This window comes from Macaca fascicularis, chromosome 15 (genome assembly GCF_037993035.2).
Source record: "Macaca fascicularis isolate 582-1 chromosome 15, T2T-MFA8v1.1".
NCBI lineage: Eukaryota > Metazoa > Chordata > Mammalia > Primates > Cercopithecidae > Macaca > Macaca fascicularis.
The window spans coordinates 126,646,024-126,671,108 of record NC_088389.1 but is presented as its reverse complement, the minus strand read 5'-3'; the positions used below and the strand labels follow the sequence as shown (position 1 = coordinate 126,671,108).

The following is a 25,085-nucleotide window of genomic DNA, read 5'->3' as shown; positions in this document are numbered from 1 at the left end:
TTCTTAAGCCAGGCACAGAAAGACAAACATCACTTGTTCTCGCTTATTTGTAGGATCTAAATATCAAAACAATTGAACTCATGGAGATAGAGAGCAGAACAATGGTTACCAGAGGCTGGGAAGGGGAGCTGCGGGATGAAGGGAAGGTAGAGATGGTTAATAGGTACCAAAAATAGAAAGAATGGATAAGACCTAGTATTTTATAGCACAAGGTGACTATAGTCAATAATTTAACTGTACATTCTAAAATAACTTAAGAGTATAACGGGATGATTTGTAACACAAAGGACCCATGCTTGAGGGGGTGGATAGCCCATTTACCATGTCAGTATTCAGCACTGCGTGTCTGTATCAAGTATCTCATATACCCCATAAATATGTATACCTACTATGTACTCACAAAAATCAAAACCAACACATTTTTAAAATCAGTCATTTCTGAGAAATTCAGCATGTATCGCAATTATCAAAGAAGAAAGCTTAAAAAGTTTTATAAAATTTATATTAAAAAATCTTTCCCCTCAAAAAAATTCAAGGAAAAGATATTTTGACTGTTACGTCACAACTAGTTACTCCATAAACTTAACTTCGAACACCATACCATTTTCTGAACAGACGAAAGGCTTCTCTCCGGTGTGGAGACGCTGATGTGTCTTGAGCTGTCCACTTTGAACAAAGGCTTTTCCGCAGTCTGGATAGTCACACAGATAGGGCCTCTCACCTAAGGAGACAGATGTTAGATATGGTATCTGAGATAATAAGGCCAGAAGAGCAGGGGGATGGGAGAGAATCAGCCTTTATATAGGTCTTGACTCCCAATCACAATAAAACATGTCACGGTCCCTGCGGAGCCGCAGGTGGAAATGCTAATGGCAGCCCTTGGGTGGCATCAAGCGCCTTATCTGCTGGGGAACACGATCTATTCTTTAGGCCTTGAGGTTATCATCTTGAGTTTATCCCAGACTTTTTCTCCCTCATACTCCAAATCACTAGATCTTACTGGTTCTTCACTATGTCTTCCACCCACTCCTGCCTTCCCATTCAGCTTCCCCTGGTCAGACGGGCAGCCCTCCCGCTAGGATGAACCCTCCGACAGCCTCCTGGCCGGCCTCTCGTTTCTCCCCCTGCACAGCACTCCCAGAGTAGCTGGCATAGAAGTCTGCTTTTGTCATACCAAGTAGCCCCTGAACCACCCACAAATCCTATTACACACCTTGAACAAATAAAAATTATCTGCTGACTTTTAAATGGTCCTCTAAGATCGGCGCTCTAGGCAATCTCAGCAACGTCATTAGCTACAGGGGTTAAGGGGCAGAGTTGATCCTTACTTCCCTCCTGGAGAATCATTCCAGCCAGGAAGCAGTTCCTCATCTTGTTCTCATCCTTGAAAATCCAAGTTTCTCTGCCCATTCAAATCTTCCCAATCCTGTAGGCTCTCAATAAGATTCTTCCTATCTCCCCAAATAACTGAATTCTTCCTATCTACCTCCAAATAATTGAACTTTGTATACCTTCATTAACTTGGGGTCCTGTGTTGTTTATGTGTCATGGCAGTCTCCTGCAAAGATTCCTAGCACCTTATACTTCACTTAAATTCCTATACACAACACAGTGCTAGGCTCAAGTGCTGAAAACTTTGTTCAATGATAATTAAACATTATTTATTGAAAAAAACATTATTTAATCAACAATTATACATTGGTTTGCATTTTCCAATATAACTCAAAGAACAATAACAAGTTCTCCCTAAATTTCTCATTACTTAAAGACATACTAAGCGGTTGTGATAGTTGAATACAAGTTAAAATAAAACACAGATATAGGGAGATTGTTTAAAATAGTAACAGAAAAGCTTTTTACAAAATATACTAATAGGGCTCAACTACCCCTTAGGGATCCTCCTTTCAGTTCCCTGATGTACAGATGTCCAGGCTGATGCCTGGGGTATCGGGTGACACAGTGGGGTATCGGGTGGCACAGTGAGGTATCGGGTGACACAGTGGGGTATCGGGTGACACAGTAGGGTATCGGGTGACACAGTGAGGTATCGGGTGACACAGTGAGGCATCGGGTGACACAGTGGGGTATCGGGTGACACAGTGGGGTATCGGGTGACACAGTGAGGCATCGGGTGACACAGTGGGGTATCGGGTGACACAGTGAGGTATCGAGTGACACAGTGAGGTATCGGGTGACACAGTGAGGCAGTGGTGATCAGGACGGCAGTCAGCCCTTTCTTCATTCACCCACATAGTGTTGAATCTTACCCCCACTGGCAACTCTACGGCCTGCAAACCAGTTATCCGGGGGATATTTTAGAATATTCAGATGGAAAAAAATACATAAAAATTCTCAAAATTAGAATGTTTCATTAAGTAATCATTTTACTAATGGTATCTAAAGTCAAAACTTCTAGACACCTTAGTTTACAATGATTCAAAATTCAAACATTACCCCTTTCCAGGGATTTAACTTAAAAGAACCTCTTTTCTGGCCGGGCACGGTGGCTCAAGCCTGTAATCCCAGCACTTTGGGAGGCCGAGGCGGGCGGATCACTAGGTCAGGAGATCGAGACCATCCTGGCTAACACGGTGAAACCCCGTCTCTACTAAAAAATACAAAAAACTAGCCGGGCGAGGTGGCGGGCGCCTGTAGTCCCAGTTACTCAGGAGGCTGAGACAGGAGAATGGCCCGAACCCGGGAGGCGGAGCTTGCAGTGAGCTGAGATCCGGCCACTGCACTCCAGCCTGGGCGACAGAGCAAGACTCCGTCTCAAAAAAAAAAAAAAAAAAAAAAAAAAAAAAAAAAAAAAACCTCTTTTCTATCGTATCATTTAAATATATATTTTCAAAAACCGCAAGTTAAAAAAAAGTGAGAAACAGGCGAGCACCGTAAACATGGTGGAAAAAAATAGGGGACTGAGGGTTACGAGCTTAAGTTCTAAACCAGTACTGCCCAGTGAAAGACAGTATGAACCACTTCTCGAAGGTACATTAGAAAAAGTAAAGAGAAAGAGGTGAAATTAATTTTTTTTTTTTTTTTGAGATTGAGTTTCGCTCTTGTTACCCAGGCTGGAGTGCAATGGCACGATCTCGGCTCACCGCAACCTCCGCCTTCCGGGTTCAAGCGATTCTCCTGCCTCAGCTTCCTGAGTAGCTGGGATTACAGGCATTTGCCACCACGCCCGGCTAATTTTGTATTTTTAGTAGAGATGAGGTTTCTTCATGTTGGCAAGGCTGGTCTTGAATGCCTGACCTCAGGTGATCTGCCCGCCTCGGCCTCCCAAAATGCTGGGATTACAGGCATAAGCCACCCACCCGGCCGTAAAATTAATTTTAATAATATATTTTATTTAATCCAATTTATCTAAAAGTGTCATTTCAATACATAATCAACAGTAAAAATTATTCACTCTTTTTTTCATATTAAGTGTATGTTATATTTACTGCCCATCTCAATTTAGACTACACACATTTCAAGTGCTCAGGAGTCACAGTAGCTGCTGTTCGGGGTGGTGTGGCTCTAGCCTTAGAGGTATGAGAGACTGATTGTAAGCCAGCAGTAGTTGGATTTTTGGCACCTCAGTTTCCTCACCTGCAAACTATTAGATGAACTATAAGATTCCTTCCTTTGGGGCCAACTTTATAGCGAGAACAAGGGACCTCTATACTTTTTTTTTTTTGGCCCTCTAAATGATATTTAAATGCAAATATAATTTCCATATGCAAATACAGATATACCATAATCTTGGGATAGCTGCCTACCATAGTTCACCACAGATTTAATGCTTAGGTCGGATGTACTGATAGCACACTGAGGACTCTAAAAATTATATTAAAAACTTGACAATTACAGTTTTTGGCGTACAGATGAATTTTAACAATTATATAGATAAAAGTATATCAAGTAAAATTCAGGCAGGTAGGGGGTAAAACTAAATTTGCCAATAACATGACTATGACATCTAGGTTAATTACCATGATAACTTTAGAAATCACATGTAACCAGTATTCAAAAAACCACTATTCTCCACCAAAAAGAAACTGACTATACTGCCTTTTTAAAAAACTTCACAACTAATAGTGTTAATGTAAGAAAATATAAGGCAACTAAAAAGGTAATTTATTACTCAGTATCAAACGAGCTTTCAGTTAAGTGTTACTTCTGGCCGGGCGCGGTGGTTCACACCCAGCACTTTGGGAGGCTGAGGCAGGCAGATCACAAGGTGAGGAGTTCGAGACCAGCTTGACCAATATGGTGAAATCCTGTCTCTAGTAAAAATACAAAAATTAGCCAGGCATGGTGGTGCGTACCTGTAATCCCAGCTACTCACTCAGGAGGCTGAGGCGGGAGAATTACTTGAACCCAGGAGGCAGAGCTTGCAGTGAGCCAAGATGGCGCCACTGCACTCCAGCTTGGGAGACAGAGCGAGACTCTATCTCAAAAAAAAAAAAAAAAAAAAAGTGTTACTTCTGACAGTCTCTATAAAATTTGCTCAACTTACCTGTATGAGTCCTTTTGTGAGCCTGGAGCGATTTCTCCCGTGGAAACACCCTATTACAGATGTTACAACGGATTCTGCTGGATGAATGCTCTCCTTCATTTATTAAATCACGGACAGTATCTGCTCTGGGCCTACCACGTCGGATTCCATCCTGTTGATAATTTTTATAAACATTAATACAATTTCTTTAACTCTACTTATTAAAGCAACATATCATAATATAACTTTTAAAAATCTTTCTTGGGAGCTGGGCACAGAAGCACACACTTAATAGTCCCAGCTATTTAGGAGGCTGAGGTAGGAGGATCGCTTGAGGCCAGGGTTCAAAGCAACATAGCACAAAACATTTTCCTTTTGTCTCTAAAAACAAAGCAAAAGTCTTTCTTAAGGGACATCAGTAAAAATGGTGAAGCAGGTAACTCCAACGGCCCATCCCTTCACAGATGACTGAAAAATCAAGCAAAAACTGTCAGAATCGGCTTTGTCACAAACCAGAAAATACATTTATAGCAACTCAGCAAATTGAATCAATAAGAAAGCAAGTTGAAACAGTGGAAAAGCTTTGCAGCATGTTGACCTGCCCTCTCTTTCCCTTCCCCAGTGGCAGTCTTGAAGACAGCAGCCTGCATTCCCGGTCTGGGAACCTACTCCCTCAGTCCCTGCTTCCAGAGGGAGAAATTCTGAAAGAATTGCGCTTGCCTGTTTTGAGCTTGCGGGTTACCTGAAGGACTGACACAAGGTGTCGGTCTTTGTTTTCCCTAACGTGGAACAGGTCAGAGAGGTGTCTCCTCAGAGGGTATTGCTCAAAAACCTTGTAAGGCAAATAACAATCTGCAGCCACCTTGGGCAAAAGATTTCAGCTGAGGCAAACAGACACACCAACAGCCTGAGAGGAAAAGCTGGGAGGAAGTTTCTTTTAGAAATTAGGGCATTCAACAATGTCCACTTACACTAAGGTTAGGAATTTAGAAAGTCACGCATATATGCCCAGGGCAGGAAGCATGCTCAGAAAAGATCTGAAAAGACCCTCTAGCTGAACTGTAGGCTCAGCACAAGCAGGAAATGAGGCTAGAGTAGAGTTGTAAACAGCAGGGCTAAGCAATGACAGTGCCCCCAACACAGCCATTCTGCATAGACTGGAAGAAGGTGGTTGTCCTCCTTTCTTTCTACTCTTTTTTGGGGGATGGTGGAGGGAGGCTCTAGGTATTCAAAAAAGTCTGGCAAAATACTAGTGGTGGCTCAGCCTGTAATCCCAGTGACCCAGGTGGGAGGATCACTTGAGCAAAGGAGTTCAAGGCTACAGTGAGTTTTGATACCCCTGAACTATAGCCTGAGCAACCGAGTGAGACCCCATCTCTAAAAAACAAAAAACAAAGCACCAGGCGTGGTGGCTTACACCTGCAATCCCAGCACTTTGGGAGGCTGAGGCCGGTGGATCACCTGAGGTCAAGAGTTCAAGAGCAGCCTGGCTAACATGGCGAAACCCCGCCTCTACTAAAAATACAAAAATTAGCCGGGTGTGGTGGCACACGCCTGTAGTCCCAGCTACTCAGGAGGCTGAGGCAGGAGAACTGCTTGAACCCGAGAGGCGGAGGTTGCAGTGAGCTGAGATCACGCCACTGCACCCCGGCCTAGATGACAGAGCGAGACTCCATCTCAAAAAAACAAAAAGCAAACAAAAAAGCATCAGCTGAACCAGGCTAAGAAAGAGACTTTAGAGAACAAACACAACAAAGAACACAGAATTTAGAAAGAGTTTAGAATAGTCACTAAACAACTACAACTCACAGCAAACAACAAAAACTCAGAAGGAAGGGTCTGATTTCCGGAGTCACCACATGATAATATTCAAAACATCCGGTTTTCAACAAAATGTTACAAAACATGCAAAGAAATAAAAGCAGTATGGTACATACGCAGGAGAAATTAACAAAGAGACTGAGAAGAATAGACATTGGATTTACTAGACAAAGATTTTAGATCAACTGTCTTAAATATGTTCAATGAGCTAATGGAAACGATGGAGAAAGAATAACAAGAAGCCTGGGTAACATAGCGAGACCCCCTCTCTACAAGAAATAAAAATAAATTAGCCAGGCATGGTGGCACTTCTCCCAGGCTACTTGGGAGGCTGAGGTGGGAGAATTACTTGAGCCTGCAAGGTCAAGGCTGCAGTGACCCATGATTACAATACTGCTCTCCGGCCTGGGCAATAGAGCGGGACCCTGTTTCAAAAAAAAAAAAGAAAAAGAAAAAGAAAAGAAGAAGGAAAAAGAATGACAAGAAACCAGGAGAACAAGGTCTCAACAAACAGAAAACCAACAAAGAGACAGAAAGTATAAAAAAGAATCAAATAGATATTCTGGAGCTGAAAAGTACAATAACTAAAACAAAACAAAAAAAAACTTCACTAGAGAATTTCAATGGCAGATTTGAACTGACAGAACAATCAGCCAACTTGAAGATAGGTCAGTTGAATTTATCCAGTCTGAAGAATAGAAAGAAAAAAGAATGAAGGGCAATCAACAGAGTCTAAGATGCCTATGGAACCATCAAGCACACCAACATACATATAACTGGAGTTGTAGAGGCAAGAGAGAAAAGGGAAGAATATCTGAAGAAATAATGATGGAAAACTTCCCAAATTTGATAAGACACAAATCTAAACACCCAAGAAGCTCAATAAGCTTCAAGAAAAATAAAGAGATCCACACCAAGACATGTTGTAATCAAACTGTCAAATGACAAAAAGAATCTTAAAGCTGCAAGAAAGCAGTGAGTTGGATAAGCACTGTGGCTCAAGCCTGCAACCGCAACACTTTGGGAGGCCAAGGCAGGAGGGTCACTCAAATCCAGGAGTTTGAGACCAGCCTGGGAAACACAAGGAGACCTCATCTCTACAAATAATTTAAAAATTATCCGAGTGTGGTGGTACACACCTGTGGTCCCAGCTACTCAGGAGGCTGAGGAAGGAGGATCAGCTGAGCCTGGGAGGTCAAGGCTGCAGTGAGCCATGATCACGCCACTGACTTCAGTCTGGGGACAAAACAAGACGGGGTCTCAAAAGGAAAAGAAAGTGGTTCATCATGTAAAAGGGGTACTTGATAAGATTAACAGCTGACTGGGAGGCCAAGGTGGGCAGATAACGATGTCAGGAGCTCGAGACCAGCCTGACCAACATGGCGAAACTCTGCCTCTACTAAAAATACAAAAATTAGCCAGGTGTGGTGGCGCATGCCTGTAATCCCAGCTATTCAGGAGGCTGAGGCAGGAGAATCGTTTGAACCTGGGATGTGGAGGTTGCAGTGAGCCAAGATTGCACCCTGCACTCCAGCCTGGGAGACAGTGTGAAACGCAGTCTCAAAAAAACACAAAACAAAAAAAAAAATTTAAGTTAGCAAGGTGCAGTGGTGTGTGCCTATAGTCCCAGCTACTCAGGAGGCTGAGGCAGGAGGATCACTTGAGCCCAGGAGGTCAAGAATATAGTGAGCTATGATCACACCACTGCACTCCAGCCTAGGCAACAGAGCAAGACCCTATCTCTTTAAAAAAAAAAAAAAAAAAAAAAAAGGACGGGCGCAGTGGCTCACCCTGTAATTCCAGCACTTTGGGAGGCCGAGGTGTGCAGGTCATGTGGTCAAGAGATCAAGACCATCCTGGCCAACATAGTGAAACCCCGACTCTACTAAAAATACAAAAATTAGCTGGGGGTGGTGGCGCGCACCTATAGTCCTAGCTGCTCAGAAGGCTGAGGCAGGAGAATCGCTTGAACCCAGGAGGTGGAGGTTGCAGTGAGCCGAGATTATGCCACTGCACTCCAGCCTGGTGAAAGAGCCTAGACTCCATCTCCAAAAAAAAAAAAAAAAAGGAAGAAAGAAAAAAAGACAGAAAGAACAGTGAAAGGCCAGAAAAACATATAACATTTAGAAATACATATACACCTAAGAACAGAGCCCCCTGCAAAAGGTGACAGAATTAAAAGGAGAAATAGTTCAAAAACAGCTAGTCTTAGATACCCTACTTCCTTTATTTCTTTTTTCTTTTCTTTTTTTTTTTGAGACAAGGTCTCACTCTTGTTGCCCAGGCTGGAGTGCAGAGGTGCAGTCTCAGCTCACTGCAACCTCCACCTCCCGGGTTCAAGCAATTCTCCTTTCTCCTGCCTCAGCCCCCCGAGTAGCTGGGATTACAAGTGCCCGCCACCACGCGTGGCTAATTTTTGGTGGGGTTTTTTTTGTATTTTTAGTAGAGACAGGGTTTCACCATGTTGGCCAGGCTGGTCTTGAACTCCTGGCCTCACGTGATCCGCCCACCTCGGCCTCCCAGATTGCTGGGGTTACAGGCGTGAGCCCCTGTGACCAGTTAATACCCTACTTTCAATAATAAATACGACAACTAGGCAGAAGATCCACAAAGATATTCTCCAACATAGACCATATGTTAGACCACAAAAAAGTCTCAATAAATTTTAAAAGACTGAAAGCATTCCAAGTATCTTTTCTGACCACATGGAATGAAACTTCACAGAAGGAAAACAGGAACAAATATATAGAAATTAAACAGCACATTTTTTTTTTTTTTGAGACAGAGTCTTGCTCTGTTGCCCAGGCTGGAGTGCAGTGGCACAATCTCGGCTCATTGCAACCTCCACCTTCCGAGTTCCAGTGAGTCTCCTGCCTCAGCCTCCTGAGCAGCTGGGACTACAGGTGTGCGCCACCACACCCAGATAATTTTTGTGTTTTTAGTAGAGACAGGGTTTCACCATGTTGGCCAGGCTGGTCTCGAACTCCTGACCTCGTGATCCACCCACCTTGACCTCCCAGAGTGCTAGGATTACAGGCGTGAGCCCCCATGCCCAGCCCAACACACTCTTAAATAGCCAATGGGACAAAGAAGAAATCACGAGGGATAAAAGAAAATACCTTGACACAAATAATACCAAAAACACAACATACCAAACTTACTAGGATACAATTCAGGAATTAGATGACTTAAAATTGATAAGACAGCAATGCTATCCAAAGCAATCTTACAGCCACAATGCAATCTCTATTAAAATTCCAGGGGTTTTTTTGTGTTTGTTTTTTGTTTTTTTGCAGAAATGGAAAAGGCTATCCTCAAGTTCATATGGAATTTTAATAAGAGGCTCCAAATAGCTAAAACAATCTTGAAAAAGAGATCAAAACAGGAGGACTCATACTTCCCAATTTCAAAACGTACTAAGCACTGGCAATTAAGACAGTGTGGTAATGGCATAAGGAAAGACATATAGACCAATGAAATAAAATTTAGAGTACAGAAACCAGCCTATACATGAAAGGCCAATTGATTTTCAACAAAGGACCCAAGAACGTTCACGGAGAAAGAACAGCCTCTTTACCAAATGGCTCTGGGGTGACTGGATTTCCATATACCAAAGGATAAAGTTAGACCCTGACCTTACACTATATACAAAAACTAACCCAGAATGTACCACAGAGCTAAACGGAAGAACTGGAACTCGAGAGCTCTTAGCTGGACATGGGAGCCCACACCTGTAATCCCAGCACTTCGGGAGGCCGAGGCGGGTGGATTGTTTCAGCACCAAAGTTGGAGACCAGCCTGGGCAACACGGTGAAATCTCATCTCTACCAAAAACACAAAAAGTCAGCTGAGCAGGGTGGAGCGTGCGTGAAGTCCCAGCTACTTAGGAGGCAGAGGTTGCAGGGGGCCAAGATCACGCCACTGCATTCCAGCCTGGGCAACAGAGTGAGACCCTGTCTCAAAAAAAAAACAAAAACAAAAACAAAAAAGATTGTAATGTTCTTAAAAGAAAACATAGAGATGAATCTTCATGACTTTATATTTTTTAATGGATTCTTAGATATGGCACCAAGAGCTAAGCAACAAAATAAATTGGACTGAATCAAAATGTAAAACTATTGTACATCAAAGGACATTATGAAGAAAATGAAAGGCCAACATACAGAATGGGAGATATTTATTTGCAAACCATACATCTGATAAAGGCCTAGTATCAAGGATATAAAAAGACCTCTTAGAACTCAACAACAACAAAAAACACAAAAAACTCAATTAAAAAATAGGCAAACGAGTTGAAGAGACATTTCTCCAAAGCAGTTATATGGCCAACAAATGCAGTTATATGGCCAGCAAATACATAAAAAGATGCTCAAAATCAGCCAGGCGCAGTGGCTCACACCTGTAATCCCGGCACGTTGGGAGGCCAAGGTGGGTAGATCACCTGAGGTCAGGAGTTCAAGACCAGCCTGCCAACATGGTGAAACCCCGTCTCTATTAAAAATACAAAAATTAGTTGGGCATGATGGTGAGTGCCTGTAATCCCAGCTACTCGGGAAGCTGAGGAGGGAGAATCACTTGAACCCCGGAGGTTGCAGTGAGCCAAGATCGCGCCACTGTACTCCAGCCTGGACAACTGAGCAAAAACTGTCTCCAAAAAAAAAAAAAAAAAAAAAACCTCAAAATTATTCATCATTTAGGAAAATGCTAATTGAAATCACAATGAGATACTACTTCGCACCAACTAGGTTATACTATACTGGGAGAAAAAGGGAAAATAAGTAGGAAATAGCTTTTTCTAAAACATGTAGAGAAACTGGAACCATCATATACTACTGATGAGAATGTAAAATGGCTCAGCCACTGTGGAAAAGTTTGATAGTTTTGTATCAATATCATATATATATACACACACATACACAATGGAATATGTATATATACATATAATGAAATTATTCAGCCATGAAAATAATGTGTGCTACAAAGTGGATGAACCTAAAAAACAGTATGCTAAAAAGAGAAGCCAAACACAAAAGACAACATATTATATGATTTCATTTAATGAAATATCCAGAATAGGTAAATCCACAGAGACAGAAAGTAGGTTGTTGGTTTCCAAGGTCTGCATGTCGTTGGGAACAAGGAGTCATGGCCTAATAGATCAAGTTTTCTTTAGAGGTGATAAAAATGTTTTGGAACTTGTACAACACTGTGAATGTACTAAATGTCACTAGATTGTACACTTTAAAATGATTAATGTTATGTAATTTCACGTTGATTAAAAACCTAAGGAAATCTGAATATGCTATGGGCTTCAGTTAATACTAGTGCATCAATATTGGTTCATTAATTTTTAACAAATGTACCACACTAGTGTAAGATGTTAACGGGAAAGCTGGGTATGCAGTTTATGGGAACTCTCCGTGCTATCTTCACAGCTTTTCTATACAGCTAAAACTAATATAAAATAAACATTTACTTGAAAGAAACTTTGTTTCCCAGTTAAGTGAACTTTCACACATACAAGTTACATGAAAAAAAATAATAAAAAGATCACATACAACTACATCTAAAATGAAGATGCTTTTAGGGCTTTCAATATCAAAACTCAAAGCCTTCCAAAAGCTTAAACATCAGCCTGAAACCTTGAAGGATAGTAATAAGCTACAGCAAAATTCCCTTCAATCAAATTTTCACATTGAAAGAAAAGATCGATCCCTACATGGATGAGTTATCTTCTAGGATAAATCATGTTTTAAGAAAATCCTTAGATATTAAAATCTATATTCAGCACAACTTAATGACCTGATTTCAGTCTTATACCATGAATATTCAAATTAGTTGTACACTTACTACTTGTATTCTAAAAGTCTACAGAAAGTTTTCAAAAGATTTAATGAAGTCTCCACCTATTTTTCCTTCAGTCATACAGGCAGTATACTCAACAGGAACACCTAAAAATTATTAATAACTGAAGAAATGTGTTTTATGTTGGTAGTATAAATTCTCATTAGCCATTCCAGTTAACTTTTTTAATGATTCAGAAAGTGGGGGTCAGGCACAGTGGCTCACATCTGTAATCCCAGCACTCTGGGCGTCTGAGGTGACAGGGTCGCTTGAGGCCGGAAGTTAGAGACCAACCTGGGCAACACAGCAAGACCCCATCTCTATTATTAAATAAATAAATAGATAAATAAATAATTTTTTAAAAACAGAATTTTTTAAAAATTATTTATTTATTTATTGGGATATGCGAATTTTTTAATTAATTAATTAATTATTGGGATATGGGAAGGCTACATATCCAAAAGAAATGAAAACAGGATCTCAAAGAGATATTTGGACATCTGTGTTCATTGCAGCATTATTCACAATCAACAGTAACCCAAATGTCCACCTACTGATGAATGGATCAATAGTGCTATATACAGTGTAGCCTAAGCTAACTGACTCAGTGTGTTAGTAACAATGGAGTATTACTCAGCCTTGAGAAAGATGGAAATCCTGCCATATGCCATAACATGGATGAACTTTTAGGAAACTATGCTAAGTAAAACAAGCCAGTGACAAAAAGGTAAATGCTGCATAATTTCACCTATATGAGGCATCTGAGGTCATCAAACTCACAGAAGAGTGGTGGTTGCCAGGGAGTAGGGAGGGGGAAAGGCAAGTTCAGTGAGTTATAGAGTTTGTTTAAGATGAGTCAATTCTAGGGACTTGCTGCACAACCGTTTACATATCGTTAACACTACTATACTGTACTGTATACTTAAAAATGGTTAAGGTAGTAAATATTACAGGGTTTTTGCCACAATTTTTAAAATGTGTGAGAAGGCACTGTGGCAGATATTATTGCAAAAACATTCCCTGCCCCTTTCACTGTGGGTCCAGAGTCCAACTTAGCCATGACTTGCTTTGGCCAATAAAAGGCGAAAATAGAGTGTGTAGTTTGGATGTTTGTTCCCTCCAAATCTCATATTGAAATTTGATCCCCGGTATTGAAGGCGGAGCCTAGTGGGAAGTGTGTGGGTCATAAGGACAGATCCCTCATGAACATCCAGATGCTGTCCTCGCTCATATTCTTACCATGAGATCTGACTGTTAAAAAGAGCCTGGCACTTCTTCCCCTCCCTCTTGTTCCCCCTCTCACCATGTGAAACCTGCTCCCCTTCACCTTCTGCCATGATGTGAAGCTCCCTGAGGTCCCCTCGCCAGAAGGAGATTCTGGTGCCAAGCTTCTGGCACAGCCTGCAGAACTATAAGCCAAATAAACCTATTTTTCTCATAAATCACCCAGCTTCAGGTATTCTTTTATAGCAATGTAAAATGGACTAATACAACATGTGGTTCTACCATCTGTTTTCTCTCTGCTTTGAGACCCATCTGTCCCAGCTTGGAGAGATTCCTTCAGGATCCTAGAATGAACGGAATGTGGAGCACACCAGTGGTCAACCCTCCCAGGACATATAACATGAGCCATGCTGAGGCTGAGATTGCCATCTTGAAGTTGCATTCTGCAGCCTGCTTTTTAGCCTAAGCTAACTGACTTAGTGTGTTAGTAACAAATATCTGTTGATGAAACAAAAAGCTCATCAACCTTACTTAATTCCTCAAGAAATTCCCATGTATAATGAAGCAGGAATTAGCAAGATCCTAAATGGACCATGACTTATCATTAAAGTACAAATTAACAAACCAACTCGTGGCCATTATTGGTGATCAACAAATTCTTTCATCTTCACTCCTGGGCTGTGATCCTCAGTAGCCACATTTAGCTCAAGTCTTGCTTGCTAAAATTATTAACCCAGAGTCAGACAGAAGGAGCTACACAGGAGTGAAATGTTTATTGCCATCATTTATTAAGCCACAATAATTTCATGGATTATTGCTGGTTATGGTCATATCATGAATAAGTGTTTTAATAAGTACAAAATAAATATAAAAGAATATAGCATCTGTGATCAATAAAAATAGCAGCTGATTCTGTTAAGAAAGAAATAGAACATGAAATCAGGTCAATTAAAAACCATAGGCCTGGCCGGGTGCAGTGGGTCACGCCTGTGATCCCAGCACTTTGGGAGGCTGAGTTGGGCAGATCACGAGGTCAGAAGATCGAGACCATCCTGGCTAACACGGTGAAACCCAGTCTCTACTAAAAAATACAAAAAATTAGCCAGGCATGGCGGCAGGCACCTGTAGTCCCAGCTACTCCGGAGGCTGAGGCAGGAGAATGGCGTGAACCCAAGAGGCAGAGCTTGCAGTGAACTAAGATCACCACTGCACCCCAGCCTGGGTGACAGAGCGAGACTCCGTCTCAAAAACAAAATAAAACAAAACAAAAAAACACCCACAGGCCAGGCACAGTGGTTTATGCCTGTAATCCCAACACTTGGGGAGGCCAAGGCGGGCGGATCACAAGGTCAAGAGATCGAGACCACCCTGGCCAACATGGTGAAACCCCGTATCTACTAAGAATACAAAAAAATTTAGCGGGGCGTGGTGGCACACGCCTGTAGTCCCAGCTACTCGGGAGGCTGAGGCAGAAGAATTGCTTGAACCCGGGAGACAGAGGTTGCAGTAAGCCGAGATCGCGCCACTGTACTTCAGCCGGGCGACAGTGCAAGTCTCCGTCTTAAAACAAAACAAAAAAACCGTAGTGGCTGGCCACAGTGGCTCACGCCTGTAATCCCAACACTTTTAAGAGGCCAAGGCAAGAGGATCACTTAAACTCAGAATTCAAGACCAGCCTGGACAACATAGTGTGACTCCATCTCTACAAAAAAAACTTGCCAGGTGTGGTGGCATACACCTGTGGTCCCATACTCAGGAGGATGACTTGAACCTGGCAGGCCAAGGCTGCAGTGAGCCATGATTGTGCCACTGTACTCCAGCCTGGGCGACAGAATGAGATCTTCTCTCAAAAAAAAAAAAAAAAAACCTTAGTGATACAAGTCTTCTGCCATAAAAGGATCCCTTTCCTAGTATTTTTAAATATGTAAGAAAGGCTGGGCACAGTGGCTCATGCCTGTAATCCCAACGCTTGGTAATTTGAGGCAGGAGGATTGCTTGAGTCCAAGAGTTTGAGATCAGCCTGGACAACATAGCAAGACCCCCGTCTACAAAAAAAAAAAGGCCAGGTGTGTTACACACCTGAAGTCCCAGCTACTCTTGCTTGAGGCTGAGGTGGGAGGATCACTTGAAAGTGGGAGGTTCAAGGCTGCCGTGAGCCCTAACAGTGCTACTGTGCTCAGCCTGGGTGACAGAAACTTTGTCTCCAAAACATAAAAAATAAGTAAACAAATAAATATGCAAGAACATACTGCTGACTCTTGCAATTTGAAGTAACTGGTTAGTTAACATTAAAAATTTAAGACTAACCATTACTATTAATAAGCATGTCTAACAGTGGGGAAACATTAAAAGTTAACTATGTGGGCCAGGCGTGGTAGCTCACACCTGTATCCCAGCACTTTGGGAAGCCGAGGCAGGCAGATCACTTGAGGCCAGGAGTTCGAGACTATCCTGGCCAATGTGGTGAAACCCTGTCTCTACTAAAAATCCAAAAACTGGCCGGGCGCAGTGGCTCATGCCTGTAATCCCAGCACTTTGGGAGGCCGAAGCGGGCAGATCACCTGAGGTCAGGAGTTCGAAACCAGCCTGGCCAACATGGTGAAACCCCATCTCTACTAAAAACATAAAAAGTATCCGGGCATGGTGATGCACACCTGTAGTCCTAGTTACTCAAAAGGCTGAGACTTGAGAATCGTTTGAACCCAGGAGGCGGAGGTTGCAGTGAACAGAGATTTACACCACTGCACTCCAGCCTGGGTGACACATCAAGACCCCATCTCAAAAAAAAAAAAAACAAAAAAACGTGAACCATATGGCTGCCTCCCAGCAACTCTAAGAGACTGTTTCTGCCACCAGCAACACATTTATATTTTCCAAATGAGAAAAATGGAGTGAGTGCTGAAATATACAGCATAATACAACATACTGGCCATATACAGGGAAGGGTTCACTAAGTGCATTCTTTGAGGTTTTTTGTTTTGGTTTTGTTTTTTGAGATGGAATCTTGCTCTGTCGCCCAGGCTAGAGTGCAGTGGTGTGATCTCAGCTCACTGCAACCTCCGCCTCCCGGGTTCATGCGATTCTCCTGCCTCAGCCTCCCAAGTAGCTGGGACTACAGGCATGCGCCACCACCCCCAGCTAATTAAGTGCATTCTTTTAGCTCAAAAACTAAGACGAAACAAATAATCATATAATGCCCTAAATAAATGAATAAAGACCATCTTTTAACAATATATACTAAAATAAGCAATGTTATTTAAAGAGGACCCTCTTCCTTTTGGCCTTATCAATGAGAAAACCTTGTTTCTAGGCATCTTCGGACAATTAAGAGTATTACACTCAGCAGCCAAGTGCACCTCTAGGCTAAGAACAGATCTTGTCAAGTCTGTTGACGATTCGCAACACAAAATTATTAAATTGCCAAAAACTTTTGCACACCTTAGTAAATACAATTTTAAAAACAATCTCCATACCTCTAGAAGGTAGATTAGTGATTTTGAAAGTGGTTAGTCATGTGACAACTAAAAAACCTAAAAGTCCTTGACACATTTTTGTAAGCAGAATTCAAATAAAGGGCACAAGCACAACCTAGAAGGAAAACAAAAATAGGTCTCAGACGGAGGTGTGTGAACCTTTTCACATTCAGATTTAGATACAAACTTCCCATGACTTGCATACATGCTTCCTAACCCTACTTCCCATCCTGACTCATCTTCACAACTTCTCAAGTTTTAATTCCAGTTTATTGAATTGAGTGGACTCTTATAAAGCATCTCAATTGAGATATAGATAAGCTACACATAGTATGTATTTCTTTTCTCTTTTTTCTTTTTTCTTTTTTTTTTGGAGACAGGCTCTCGCTTAGTCGCCCAGGCTGGAGTGCAGTGGCACAATCTCAGCTCATTGCAACTTCCACCTCCTGGGTTCATGTGATTCTCATGCCTCAGCCTCCTGAGTAGCCGGGACTATAGGCGTGCACCACCATGCCCGGCTAATTTTTTTGTATTTGTAGTAGAGACAGGGTTTCACCATGTTGGCCAGGCTGGTCTCTCAAACTCCTGGCCTCAAGTGATCCATCCACCTTGGCCTCTCAAAGTGCTAAGATTACAGGCATGAGCCAGCATGTCCAGCCAATAGTATGCATTTCTTATGTCTACTTATATCAGCTTAATATTTAAAAAACAAAAATAAACCCCTGAAGTCCATTTACATGTGATAGTCCCAGGAGCAGTATAGTATAGGGACTAAGAACGGGGACTACTGAAAGGTTCCAATCAGTTCTGCCACCTTACCATATGATCTTAACTAGACTTTGTCTTGGGGACTCTTATTTCTCATTCCTCATCAGGTAAACAGGATAAAATGAATTAAAAAATTCAAAATGCTCAACAGAGCCCAGCAGTTTGCTGCTAACATTATGAAATGCTTACTCTGTGCCAGGCAATAAATAGTGCCTACTATGTTAACATGACGTTAGGTTTAACACAGTGCTCAAACATTACTATTCATAAATAGTATGAATTTATATATTATGTATAAAGTATTTAAAAATCAGCTATTCGAAACAGTATGCACAGTCTAGGTTTTGAAGTGTTCAGGTGACACAGAAAGGGGAAGCAGCATAGGCAGCCGGTAGCTCCTGCAGGGTGTATAGTATCTGAGAAGCCAGATCCCACCAGTCCCAGTGAAGAAGTAACTTCAAATGCAGTCTGAGTAGAGGGCACAGTGACAAGGTGGGGAGCCTTGGAACAACCCGTGGCCGAAGGCAGTTAGACCTGCTTTCTTCCCTCTCAGAATTCTACAATCCAGAAGAAGACAATATATAATTATATGCCAACAGTGCTAAGCAATTGTGTGATGAGCAGCCAAAATAAGCTGGTAGGTGTTCCCACAGGCGAGGAAGACAGTGTTGGGCAGGAACAAACAAAAGAGCAAGAGAAAGCTGACACAGGGTGTGCAGGACTCAGACGCTAACACCTCCCCTGGGAGCAGTGGCAATGAATAGACAGTAAATGAACGCAAATGTGGTTCTCAATCCCACAGCTGTTAGTGCCTCTATGTGGCATATTGGGAGCACGTTATTGGCACTGGCTACATTACAAACTTGTCTCCTGTCTTCCCCAAAAATGAGCAGACTCAGCACAATTCACCGATGATGCACGTGGAGATAAAGAACTACAAGTACTTTAAAGAAGCAAAGCAGTAAAACGGGCTGGGACTCCCTATCTTTGTAGTTGAGTGTATTGACCACAAATCAAACTAGGCAACTTCCTTATTTTTTTCTTTTTCTTTCTTGCCCCCACAAAGCTTACTCTAGCAACTTTCTTAAATAAAGGTATATTCCAGACCCTTCTCTCTTATGGTGGGAATGCTAAATAAATGAATTTTTGGAGCTGCATGTGGATTGCTTCATCAATAGAAAAACATATTCAAATCAATTTACCAAATAATTTATGAAAGTTACAACAGGAAAAACTACATGAGAAAGGAAAAAAGCAGAAATATAAAACAGCCTTTTCACTTTTACATGTTTTTTACAACTGTTGGTATACTTTACCTCGGAAAAGAGGTGTACAGCATGGAAATACAATTCAAACCCATGCATCTTGTTAGCAATTTTTTTTTTTTGAGACAGTCTCACTGTGGCCAGGCTGGAGTGCAGTGGCATGATCTCAGCTCACTGCAACCTCTGCCTCCAGGGTTCAAGCGATTCTCCTGCCTCAGTCTCCCGAGTAGCTGGGACTACAGAGGCGTGTGCCACCACACCCAGCTAACTTTTGTATTTTTGGTAGAGACAGGGTTTCACCATGTTGGCCAGGATGGTCTCGATCTCTTGACCTCGTGACCCGCCAGCCTTGGCCTCCCAAAGTGCTGGGTTTACAGGCGTTGAGCCTCCACGCCCGGCCACTGTTAGCAACTTTTATAAAATGTCTGGGTAAGGATAAGTCTGTTTTAGGCCAAAAACAACGTACCTATAGATTTCATCTATATAACAATCTTCTTGGGTGATCCAGAACTAGACTAATCCGTAAGAATAAAACCATAAAGGCAAAATCTTACACAAGAATTTATGAATGTATGCCTTTATACTGTTCAACTACATAATCTAATATAGCGTTTCTTAAAAAAGACTAAAACTTATAAATCGTTAACACAAAAATATCTACGATACCCATCCATCTTTTTTTTTTTTTTTTTTTTTAATGAGACAGAGTCTATCGCTCTGCGGCCCAGACTGCAGTGCAGTGGCGCGATCTCGGCTCACTGCAAGCTCCGCCTCCCGGGTTCACGCCATTCTCCGGCCTCAGCCTCGCAAGTAGCTGGGACTGCATGCGCCAGCCAACAAGTCCGTCCAATTTTTTTTTTTCCCTGTATTTTTAGTGGAGACGGGGTTTCACCATGTTAGCCAGGATGTTCTCGATCTCCTGACCTTGTGATCCGCCCTCCTCAGCCTCCCAAAGTGCTGGGATTACAGGTGTGAGCCACCGCACCCGCAGACACCCATTCATCTTACATCTCACTAAGGGCTACCTAGAGGCAGCCCAACAGTAACTGCAGCCTTCAGTAATACTCAGCAATATTATCAACACTTCTATCGTTAGTTTCTTCAATTTTTTTTCTTTTTTTTTTTTTTTTGAGGCTGAGTCTCCCTCTGTCCCCCAGGCTGGAGTGCAATGACGCGATCTCGGCTCACTGCAACCGCCGCCTCCCGAGTGCTAGCAATTCTGCCTCAGCCTCCTGAGTAGCTGGGATTCTGGGCGCCCGCCACCACGTCCAGCTAATTTTTGTATTTTCAGTAGAGACAGGGTTTCACCATGTTGGTCAGGCTGTTTCAAACTCCTGATCTCAGGTGATGCACCCGCCTCAGCCTCCCAAGTGCTGGGATTACAGGCGTGAGCCACCGCACCCGGCAAGTTTCTTCAATATTTTTTAAAGAGTTGAGGTCTTTGTCACTCAGGCTTAAGCGCAGTGGTGCTATCATGTCTTACTGTAGCCTCAAACTCCTGGCCTCCAGTGATCCTCCTGCCTCAGCCTCCCATGTAGCTGAGACTATAGGGGCAGGCCGCCAGATGAGGTCTCACTATGTTGCCCAGGCTGGTCTTGAACTCCTGGCCTCAAGTGATTCCCCACCCTCAGCCTCCCGAAGGGATTACAGGCACGAGCCACCTCACCAGGCTCTGTTTTTTTTGTTGTTTTTTGTTTTTTTTTTTTTTTGAGACGGAGTCTGGCTCTGCTGCACAGGCTGGAGTGCAGTGGCCTGATCTCAGCTCCCTGCAAGCTCCGCCTCCCGGGTTCACGCCATTCTCCTGCCTCAGCCTCCTGAGTAGCTGGGACTACAGGCACCCACCACCACGCCCAGCTAATTTTTTTGTAGAAACAGGGTTTCACCATGTTAGCCAGGATGGTCTCGATCTCCTGACATTGTGATCCGCCCGCCTCGGCCTCCCAAAGTGCTGGGATTAGAGGCGTGAGCCACCGCGCCCAGCCCAGGTTCTGTTCTTTCAAATGTTTACTGAGGTGTAGTTTCAAGAGTTGAAGTGTATAAAAACCTATAGTTTTATAACTTTATAGTTACTTCATAATAATGCCATATAAAATGTATCAATTTCCTCAAAACCCAAACAATGTAGTTTCAACATCCTTGTGACTGCATGTAAAATGATCAAACTCATTTCAACTTATACATTATGTGCTGGTACAGATGCTTATCCACTGTGTGATTTACTCATTATATCTCTTGCAAATTGCTTTATCTTATACAGCCACGTAACAAATGGAACCTGGATATTACCCTTCTGTTAGCACCATTTATTCATTACACGAATATATTTTGAGCACCTTTATTGAGCATTTACAGAATGTAAGGTATTAAACTCATATAGTCTTCCAGATAGAAATACTCCTGGCTCTCCTGGAGCTTACAGTCTACAGAGTTCAGTATAAGTCAGCAGAAAGACACCCAAACACATGCAGGACTAAGAGCCACGAAACCTCGACCTAGTCCCCGCTCTCCCACTACTGAGCTGTGCGATCGTTGGGAGGTCGCCTCACTAATCACTCTAAGCCTCAGCTGCCTGATCTGTAAAATGTAGGTTTGAACCCGTGGTCACAACCTTCCCAGCTTTAAGCAGTCGGAGACTGCAAGCAAATTTTAGCGTCTCATTCCACCATGTGCTCTCAACACCTAGCAAGTAGTATGCTGGATAAATGAAAGGCAGTGAAGGCACAACTTCAGCCGCAGAACACGCCCAGAAGTCATTTCTTGCTCTTCGGCTGTCTCTGCAGGGCATCTTTTAACAGGGCCAGGGCGATCTGCAGTAATGGAGCAGACACTGTGCGCTCCCTTCCCTCTCGCACTCGGTGGAACTCAAGGCCCTCATCCCCCCTCCTTTCCTCTCGGAACCAGGGACTCGGCAGCCCGCCAGGAGGATGGCAGTGGCCGTTGACCCGGCCTCCCCAGCGACCCGGGCCGCGCTCCCGCCCACACTGCACCTGCCGCAAGGACTGTCTCCCGCGCCGCTCCCGCCTGTCACGTGACAGCCCCCCCCCCGGCCGGGGCCGGTTTTTGGCGCGCGGCAGTGACGTCAGCATCCTGTCAGCCGCAGCCCCCGCCGCGGCCAGACCGACCTCGCGTTTTCAACTCCGCCCCGCCCGCCGCGCCGTTAACGGGCCCCGGCTGCCCCGCGTCCCGCCCGCCCGCGCCGCTCACCTTGAGGTGGCCGCTGTCGGGGCTGCTCGCTTCCTCCTCGTCCTCACCTCCCGAGGCGGCGGCGGAGGCCGAGGCGGCGGGCGGGGGCGCGCCCCGGCCACGAAGCCCCGAGTGCTCGGCGGCTGCGGCGGCAGGCAGGGCGGCAGAGGCGGCGGCCCCCGCGGCCCCGGGGCTGAGCGTCACGTTGTGTGCGTTCTCGCCCCAGCGCCACGGGTACACCATGAAGTCGCTGAAGCCGGGGCTGGTGGGGATGAGCGGCGGCGGCGGCTCCGGCTCCCCTCCACCGCCGCACGTAGGCTTGATCGGGGTCGTCCTGATGACCGACACCAGCACCCGCTTCGGGGAGTCGTGGCAGAAGATGACGGGCGGCGGCGGCGGCGGGTTCTCCGCCATGGGCGCCTCCACGCCCCGGATCATCGCCCGGCCCGACCCGCAGCTCCGGCGGCCCCGGGCCGCACCCCTGAGCACCGCTCTGCCCCCGCTCGCTCTGCTCCGAGTCGCCGGCTCAGTCCTGCCGGCTCATGGCAGACGGACGTTTCCCGGAATCCTGCGCAGCAGCCACCTACCGAGGGGAGCGGCCGGCACCGGCGGGCAGGGCTGGACCCCAGCCCCAGGCGAGCGCGCCCTCCGCTCTTTGTACTCCGCGGCGCAGGCTGAAGCGGCGGGCGGCCCGGCCCTCGCGGTGACAGGAAAGCAGGACGCGCAGCGCTGAGCCCCCAAAAATAACAACCTGCCGCCGCGGTGCCTGCCCCGGCTTTTCCCGCGTTACATTTCGCGCCTGGGCGGAACCAGTCGCCGCGAGGCCGCTGCCCGCTGGCCGCACCGGCGAGTGACAGGCGGCGGGAGCCAATGGCCGGGCCGGGCCTTCTTTCCAGCCGGCCGGGGCGGGGCCGGGTCTGCGCGCGGGTCCTTCCCACTTCGCCATTGGCCGCCGCTCTTGTATTTTTTTCTGTCTCGAGGGCCAACAGCGTTCGAAACTCCAGCGGAGCGCGCGGCGCCGGCACTCGCCCGGACACACCCGCCTGCCGCCCCGCCCCGCCGTCCCTCCGTGTGGTTCGTCCGGGCCAGGGCGACTGGGCGGCGGGGAGGGCGGCAGGCGGGCGGCTGATTGGACAGCGGCGGGGCGGGGCCGGGGCGATCGTTGGGCGGTGGAGGCGCGCGCCCCGCTCGGCCCCGCCCGCCGTTGGTTGTTGGGCCGCGGTTCCCGCGCGCAGGGCATTTAAAGGGCTGGGGCCCCGCCGCGCGTCCCGCCCCGCCCTGGGTCCCACCACCCGCCGGGCCGCTGGAGTCTCTGCTGCCGGAGGTGCTGGTGGGCACCCGGCGTGCCTGGTTTCTTAATCGAGTTCCGTCCGCTCAGCTGTTGCACGCGCTGTGAACCAGCCCTGTCAGCACCGCCCCGACTTCCCCCGGCCGATAGTGGGCCTCCGCTTCCCTGTCTGTGCAAAGGGGAGAGTCCAGGAAGTGGCCTCCGAAGTCCCCGCGGGCCGCTGGCGGCGCGGAGGCCACGAGAGCCGGGCGAGTGTCCGCTCTCTGGACTGATGCCGCCAAGTCGCCTCGGGGATCCCCCCCAGCCCGGCGACCCCGCCCTGCCGAGCGGCTGCTCCGGGGGTCGGGGCGGCGCCCCACTCTGCTCTGCCCCCACCTGCCCCGGCCGCGTCCTCGTACTCGCGCCGGGACGCGCGGAGCCCCGGCGTCCTCTCCCAGCCCCGCCTGGCGGGCGCCGACCGCGGCCCGGGTGGGGCTCGCAGGCAGCAGAGGAGGGACCGGCCGGAGGGGGTGCCCAGCTTCCTACCCGCTAGATGTGGACTGGGGAGCTGCGGTTTGTTCTTGTGAATACAGATTCCCAGGCACCGCCTGACTCGCGGTAGGGGCTCGATAAATATTTGTTGAATGGATGAATGAATATCCAGTGGTTAAGGGTTAGAATTGGTAATTAAGTTAGAACACGACTGCATAATAACCGATAACTAAGCTGAATAGCTTTTCTCTGTGAAAGACACACAGAAATGCACAGCTATGCCTAAATTAAGGCACAATTGTTTAAAAACAAAGGAAACTCTTTGTGTGCTGATACGAACAATTTCAAAAATGTATTTTTATTTTAAAAGGCAAAACAAGCAATAGTGTAATTTTATGTAAAATTGTTAAACTGGGGAAAATACACGTGTTTACTTTTAGACTTACATAAAATATCTGGCAAGATGCAAAAGAAACTAATGGATCATGGAGGGAAATTATGTGGCTGGGAACAGAAGTGAAAAGATTTCAAGAAATACAACATAAACTCTTTGTATCTTTTGAACTTTGAACCAAGTGAAAGTATCCTTTTAAGAAATGAAACAGTATATAGCCTCCATTTTCTGGAGGCTTACTACAAAAATAGCATATATGTACTGATACACAATAATACATACGGATGTTTCACAGTTCACTCAACAATTGGGTAAGGAAGATATTTTTCCCATTTTATAAATGAGAAAAGTTGAGGCTTGTACAAGGTTACATAATCAATCCTTTGGAAGAATGAGTCTGTACTGCCTGTGGATTATATCTCAGTGTCTGCTGAGCAGAAGAAGGAAAAGGCTGAAAAATGGGACTCACATTTCTGAGTCCCGTTTCTCATATTCCAAAACTTTCGGAGGTTAGCGGCAAATTCCATAGTGTAATGGTTGATCTAGAAAGCTGAAAGTTCAGCTCTACTTTCACCTAATTCAGTAAGCGTTCGTTTTGTTTTTAGTTTAATACCAAATAATTGTAACATATTTCTCTGAATCATTTGGAAGGGAAATGTTATCCATCTATTTTATACTTGACAGGTAGTGTAAAGAAAAAAGTGATCTATCCATCATGGACACTCGAATTAGGGGTTGAGCAAAATCCAACAGATTAATCACCAACAAATAGTTACTGTTTAACATCCAGAGCATGCCCCAGAGGGCAAGATGAATCATCCAGCACAGGATGCTGACTTTCTGCTTCTAAAAATTGCCCTTCATCAACAGT

The 25,085-nt window shown here is 45.0% G+C and overlaps 1 protein-coding gene across 1 annotated transcript in view; it reads right to left on the bottom strand.

The window, feature by feature from the left end:
* ZNF367 (zinc finger protein 367) overlaps window positions 1-22,814 on the bottom strand; it is a 31,065-nt gene extending 8,251 nt beyond the window's left edge. Inside the window, exons 1-3 of the mRNA XM_065530865.1 lie at window positions 22,083-22,814; window positions 4,505-4,655; window positions 602-721 (exon numbers count right to left, since the gene is read on the bottom strand). Coding sequence (XP_065386937.1) covers window positions 602-721; window positions 4,505-4,655; window positions 22,083-22,499 — 688 coding nt within the window. The 5' untranslated portion in view covers window positions 22,500-22,814. The remainder of the gene's footprint in view (window positions 1-601; window positions 722-4,504; window positions 4,656-22,082) is intronic.
* Between the last annotated feature and the right edge of the window lie 2,271 nt (window positions 22,815-25,085).